At 34.6% G+C, this 6,425-nt stretch overlaps 1 protein-coding gene across 1 annotated transcript; it reads right to left on the bottom strand.

Annotated features, from left to right (window-relative positions):
• Window positions 1-4,854: 4,854 nt before the first annotated feature.
• LOC127720802 (probable H/ACA ribonucleoprotein complex subunit 1) lies at window positions 4,855-6,067 on the bottom strand. The gene is made up of 3 exons (XM_052227552.1): window positions 6,031-6,067; window positions 5,544-5,755; window positions 4,855-5,040 (listed from the first exon to the last, which is right to left on the bottom strand). Exons 1-3 carry the CDS (start codon window positions 6,065-6,067, stop codon window positions 4,855-4,857), a joined length of 435 nt encoding a protein of 144 aa, XP_052083512.1.
• Between the last annotated feature and the right edge of the window lie 358 nt (window positions 6,068-6,425).

Below are 6,425 nucleotides of genomic sequence, written 5' to 3'. Positions count from 1 at the left end.
TCAATTGGACCTGCTTTGATACTATAACTGCCCTTGAATTTTTACTAGATAACATTTTTGTTCGCTACGGAGATTCCGTATATCGTCAAGTTATCGGAATTCCAATGGGGACTAACTGTCACCACTTATTGCAGACCTGTTTCTGTATTGTTATGAGTTATAATTTATGACTAAAATCAGCAAAGACCCATCGAAACAACATCTGATACAACAATTTAATAAAACTTTTAGATATTTGAATGATATATTGGCTCTCAATAATGACGCTTTCAGTATGTACAATAAAGAGATTTATCCTGCTGAACTGATTTTAAATAAAGCTAACACTAGCAATGAACACTGCCCTTTCCTGGATCTTGATATCTATATCCTTAACGGGAAGCTTAATATCAAAATTTATGATAAAAGAGATGATTTTTTCATTTCCTATTTTTAATCATCCATTTTAAGATGGTGACGTTCCCTTGTCACGATCTTATGGTGTTTCTATATCTCAACTTGTTCGATTCGCTCTTGTATGTAACAACGTATTTGATTTTAACGGAAAAAAATCTCTGTATTACTGAACAATAATTACACCAGGGTATTCGATATACCAAATTAGTCAAAACATTTACTAAATTATATCATTGGTACAAGGACATTATTCGTAAATATAAATCAACATTCAGACATCTTATACGTTCAGGTATTTCACATCCAATCTTTTATGGTAATATTCTTTACAAATCACAAACATGTTGACATTCACCTCAAAAGGTAACCAAACCTTTAAACAGACTTATTCAGAAGGGATGTAGTTACGATACTGTTGTCAGGTCATTGAAGATGGCATATTTTGGTATTAATATTGATTCACTCATAGTGTCTTTGCATCGGAAATAAACACATTTGTTCTAAAACCAGTTGTTGGCATGATACGGGTTACGTTCTTCTCATATATTTTATGATGATATGATACTAAACCCCTAACGGGAGGGATTGTGCTTGATTTTCATATGATGAAGACATAATCTTTCAATCAGTTTAATTGAAGTCTGGAGCTGGCATGTCAGTAACTGCTAGTAGTCGTTTGTTAATTTATGTATCATTGTCTTTTTGCTAAGTTTCTTTTGTTACCTATTCTGACATCGGACGCGGACTTCTTTTAAGCTGAGTTTTTCTGTGCGTATTGCTGTGTGTTTGTTTGTTCTACATTGGCTAGAGGTATAGGGAAGGGTCGAGATCTAGATCTCACAAAACATGTTTAACCCCGCCGCATTTTTGCGCCTGCTCCAAGTCAGGAGCCTTTGGCCTTTGTTAGTCTTGTATTTTTTTAAAATCGTGTCCATTGATATGTTTTGGAGTTTAGTATGACGTCCATTTTCACTTAAATAGTACACATTTTTATTTAGGGGCTAGCTGAAGCCCGCTTCCGGGTGCGGGATTTTCTCGCTGTGTTGAAGACCCATTGGTGGCTTTCGGCTGTTTTCTCCTCTTTGGTCGGGTTGTTGTCTCTTTGCCATATTCCCCATTTCCATTCTCAATTTTATCTATTCATATAAATGATCAATTATGGTCCAAGTTCACAGTTCAAGTACATTTATTGTTTGATAAAAGAACATACATACACGTTCGATTATGTCCACATATCTATAATAACTCAGATACTATAAGACAATGTCAAACACTTTTGTGCTTTTTGAATCGTGTCCTTGAAAATCCGAATATAACGACAATAACTGGCCAATGTTCACCGACCACGTGTTTTAATAAGATGATCCTGAATATTAACAAATCCTGCCAAAGTACAGGCATCATTTCTGAAGGAATGACCATTATATAAGCTAAAGTTGTACCTACAAATATCTAGTACTTGTTTAAGACTTCTAATGAAAAATTCCTGTCTAAAGCGCTACTATTTTTTTTTATATCAATGGATCTTAAAAACAAAAAGATGCTTCTCTACCATTCCTGGTTGCAATATACTTTTTGTTAGCCGAAAAAAGACAAATGGTATGATTTTTGAAGCTGTATACTGACACCTATACGAAAAGGATCTGTTTTAAATATTTTAGGGTGTAGAATGGCATACGCATAAACAATCTCAACATCTGTTACACTCTCATTTACAGTAGAATCAAAATGTTCTGAAACTGCAAATTCGCCACATCTCAGAATTCCAAAACAAAACGCTACTGTACAAGCCTTTCTAGCATACAATCAATAAAGGCAGAGAAAACACCTGATCAAAGAGAATTGCATTTTCCCCAACGTACCTGAAAAGTACAAGGAAGACGAGGAAGACGTGGTTTTAGATTATGCTCTCCTTGTATATGTTTGACAGCGTGCATTATCATATTGAGTCTATGGAGTGTCGATTCATTTGTATAATCAAACAGATGTTCACAGTTACTTTGGATATAGTAATACTGAACTAAACCAGACAACCCCGTTCCTGCCAGGGAATGCAGTATAAGCTCGATACCCAACTTTATAAGTCTAGGATGTTCTAGTTTATAACACATGTCGCCATAAGTCCGACACTGTAAACTGTAATTTAACGATTAAACGAGTCTTACTAAGGTAAGACTCGTTTAATTGTTAAATTTTATTTCGTTGTTACACTTCCGGCACTAAATGAGATCTTGATGATAAACCTTTATATTTACAGTTGGTTCCTTATAACCAGGTCGGCTTTGTTTTATAAGTTCATTCAAAACAAAAATAAATTCTCCCTTCACTTCATGTACATTATTAATATTCATTAAATGAATTTATTGAGCTCGAGCTGCATTTGTCAAAGCTATTAACATAGCAAGTTTTAATGTTAAATCTTTTAATTTCAAATATTTCACTGGTGATAAGCTACGCAAAAAGTTAAGTACTTTATTAGCGTCCCATGTAGATTCATATATAGGTCTAGGTGGACGAAGATTAAAAATTTCTTTCATGTATCGTATCACCATTGAATGACGTCCTATTGCAATGCCGTCAAAAATAAGTCCTAAAGACGAAAGTGCTCCTCGAGTCAAATTTAAGCTACTGTATCCAAGATTACCTTCCTTGAATAGCATTGTAAAAAATTCAAGCACTGTTCCTTCAGAAATTTGAAAGCAATTAATTTGTTTTTAGTTACAATATTTGAACCATTTCCTGATATACACTTGGTACTGTTTCTTTGTACCAAAACAAACAAGACGACATGAGTATGTGGGTTATTTCTTGAGAAAATTATCGTTCTTTGAAGCTACTCCTGACACTGGACATGTAATTAGCTTCATTTTCTTGTGTAAAGGATGAACAGACTGCGGATCGTGAGGAAGACTCAAAATCTAGGAAGAACGATTGGATTGTTTGTCAACAACTGCATGAGTCTTGGAAACCAGTTTTGCGTCAGCCATAAAGGAGCTATTATTATTCCTCTTACACCGTCCTCTCTGATTTTGAAAATGCAGGGACTCAATAAACTGAAAGGGGGAAACAAATAGACAAACTGAAAATTTGACCAATTTATACTAAAAACATCAATAAATGCAGATAATAGGTCTGGCTTCTAAGAACAGTATTTTCCTAATTGAAAGTTTAATCTGGGTACAAACAAATCAATAACTGCCATTTGCCATAACATACATAATTGGTCAAAAACAGACCTTTTTAATTTCCATTCTAACTTGTTATCAAATTCTCCAGATTTGTCTGCTAAATTTTCTTTGCCTGCTATATGAGTGCATGTCAAGCAGATGCCATTATCTTTACAAAATAACCAAATTTGTTTTGTTATTGTGTTGCAATCTATGGACTTTGTGCCGTCCATGTTTGATATATAGGCCACTGCCGTTGTATTGTCTGTAAGAACCTTAACATGCTTAGTTCTGATCAGATGAAGAAAAGATTTTATGTAAAATATATAGCTAGTGTTTCTAAATAGTTTATGTGATTTTTAGATTCTTCATCTGTCCATCTACTTCCTATTTCATTATCACTATATATGCCACCCCATCCTAATAATGAGGCATTTGTCTGTATAATACTTTGTGGACTGCCGTTACTTATATGTCTTACTTCTGTAGACACATTAGCAATCCCCCATTTTAAATCATCAATAATATGACCCAAGAAAATAATTTGTTTTGATGGTTGAAAAACAGATTTGTCTTCATGTATGACAAATCCTAATTTTGACATAAATTCAACTGTGTCATTTACATTTTTATTGCATTCCTCTATAGTCTCTCCTAATAAAAGACTATCGTCTATGGAACCAACATTTACATGACCTAAAACTCTAAGACTAGAGTATACTGGTTTTAATAATTTAGTAAATATTCTATAATAATCCCATTAGGTAAGCATGTATATTGACAAAGTGTTCCGTTCCAATGAAATCTTAAAAACTTTTGATGTTCCTCAGCAATTGGAACACATTAGTAATCATGTCTCAAATCAATAGAAGCCATATATGATTTGTTAGTTACAAGTTTTATGGCACTGTCAAAAGTGTCCATTTTGAAATGATGATACTCAATATATTCATTTAACTTTTTAAGATTCAAAATCATTCTATTTTCTCCAATCTTTTTTGGCCTTACAAATATAGGCGATAGAAACTGGTCTTTCATTGAATGAACTTCTTTGATAACATTGATTGCCAGTAACTTTTTTATTTCATTTGAGACAATATCACTTTCATTTGAGTTAAAGACAGATTTTAACTCAACATTGTCTTGCTAAGGTTCAACATTATCTATGAACTCTATATGACAATGATTTACTTAGTCTAAAATAAATTTGTCAGATGTAACTTTTTCCCAATCATTGGAAAACCTTTTCAATATACCAGCTTTAAACAATGACTTACTTCATTTGATGTATCTAAAACTTCTGTGGATTTCCTCCTCTCTGGGAGTTTTTTGGAATTTGGCCGGAACCTCGACCTCTTCCTCCTCGGAAGCCACCTCTTTCCTCACGGTAGCCACCTCTGCTACCTCTGTGGCCTCCTCTACCACCTCTAAAGAAGCCTCCACCTCCGCCTTTGCCATAGCCAAACGTGTTTCCCACCTTTGAACAACAATCATCTATGTCTTTAGGAACTTTGGAACATCGTCTCCAAAAAGATTATTTGTACTGAGTGGGAACACAGTGGCACATATTCTGCCATCATTTTAGGATTTAAAAAGTCCCTCCTCGTCATGTTCACTTGTCTATTTGCATGGCCCAATAAAGCCAATAGATCGTTGCAACTATCAAAGTGTTCTCCGCTACCAGAGTCACCATTATTAATATTGTTATCGTCAAGTGCTATTTTGTTGACGGTTTTAATAAAGATAGTTGCCGCTTTAAGTATAGTTTTTTCCAGCAATTTCTTATCAGTAGTTTCAGCTCCAGGGGAAATACCATTCCAGATGAGCTGGTTTATTCCGACAGCTGATAAACCTTTACAGTTTTTAGGTCTAGCGTTGTTCTAATCTTTAATCATCTCGGAGTATTGCTCCCCGTTCATTCCATTTCTGAACAATTCATTTATGTTATTAGCTAAGACTAAGACCTTAGACTTCTTTTACCCTGCATTTCTTTGACATAGAAGAGAACCTATTGTTATCTTTTTTATGCTTCTTTGCAGGTAGTTCTATTTCATTGTCTTGTCTTTCCCCATCATTATGAGGATTTTCTTCATCTTCATCATGATTATCATCATAATTATCTCCTTCTCTCTCATATTCCTCAATGTCTCTAACACGGTCTTTTAAAAACTTGATATCCTCAGACTTTTTTTCTGACCATGTTGAATTGATCTGAGCATAGTCATGATTGGATCATGATTACCATCATTTGAGGTAGAGGGACCAGGGTTTTGAGTTTGAGTTATATTATAACCTTCGCTGGTTTTTTATCTTTTCCTCTCTTGCTTGAAGTGTTGGCTCCGCAATTCGCGGAAGCCTTTGACTTGCAAGAATCTTTTTTTTCTTTTTCCAGCCGCAATGGAAACAACTTTAGCTGATAGAAGTTCATCTTCATCTATCATATCTTCCTGCGAAGACCTTCTTTTACTGGCCGCAGAGCCCTTCTCTATCATTTTCTCTGCCATGATTTTTTTTGCGGTAATTTGCCGAAAACAGGTACAAAGTCATAAAATTTAACCGAAATTACATCCGGTAAATATTAAACTTTTTATTTATTTTAAAATCAAATTATTATTAAATATAGAATATAAATCAACTTCGTTGATTCAATCTAGCTGAAGTTGGGACAATTCAAACTATGTCCGAATTGCCCAAAAGCTATCAGCACACTGAAGTTCACACATGAGCAGCACAATTTCATTAAGTCCCGGAAGTGTTACAACGAAATAAAATACCACATTACTCGTGAGGCTGGCCGGCACTTGTGTGGTAATTTGTCGGATAGAGGTGCAAGTCTCTTGAAACGTTCTAACTGTAAATGAG

The sequence above is a fragment of the Mytilus californianus genome, unplaced genomic scaffold (assembly GCF_021869535.1).
Source record: "Mytilus californianus isolate M0D057914Y unplaced genomic scaffold, xbMytCali1.0.p SCAF_11, whole genome shotgun sequence".
In the NCBI taxonomy this organism is placed as follows: domain Eukaryota; kingdom Metazoa; phylum Mollusca; class Bivalvia; order Mytilida; family Mytilidae; genus Mytilus; species Mytilus californianus.
The sequence above is the reverse complement of the archived record's forward strand: the minus strand, read 5'-3'. Positions and strand labels throughout refer to the sequence as shown.

Bases quoted from the DNA above. Each gene is read 5' to 3' on its own strand.
- LOC127720802 (XM_052227552.1), bottom strand. From the start codon at position 6,067: ATGGCAGAGAAAATGATAGAGAAGGGCTCTGCGGCCA. The intron at 5,756-6,030 runs GTAAAAGAAGGT...CAACATGGTCAG, and splicing joins AGAGAAGGGCTCTGCGGCCA to AAAAAAAGTCTGAGGATATC. The intron at 5,041-5,543 runs GTAAAAGAAGTC...TGTTGTTCAAAG, and splicing joins CTATGTCAAAGAAATGCAGG to GTGGGAAACACGTTTGGCTA.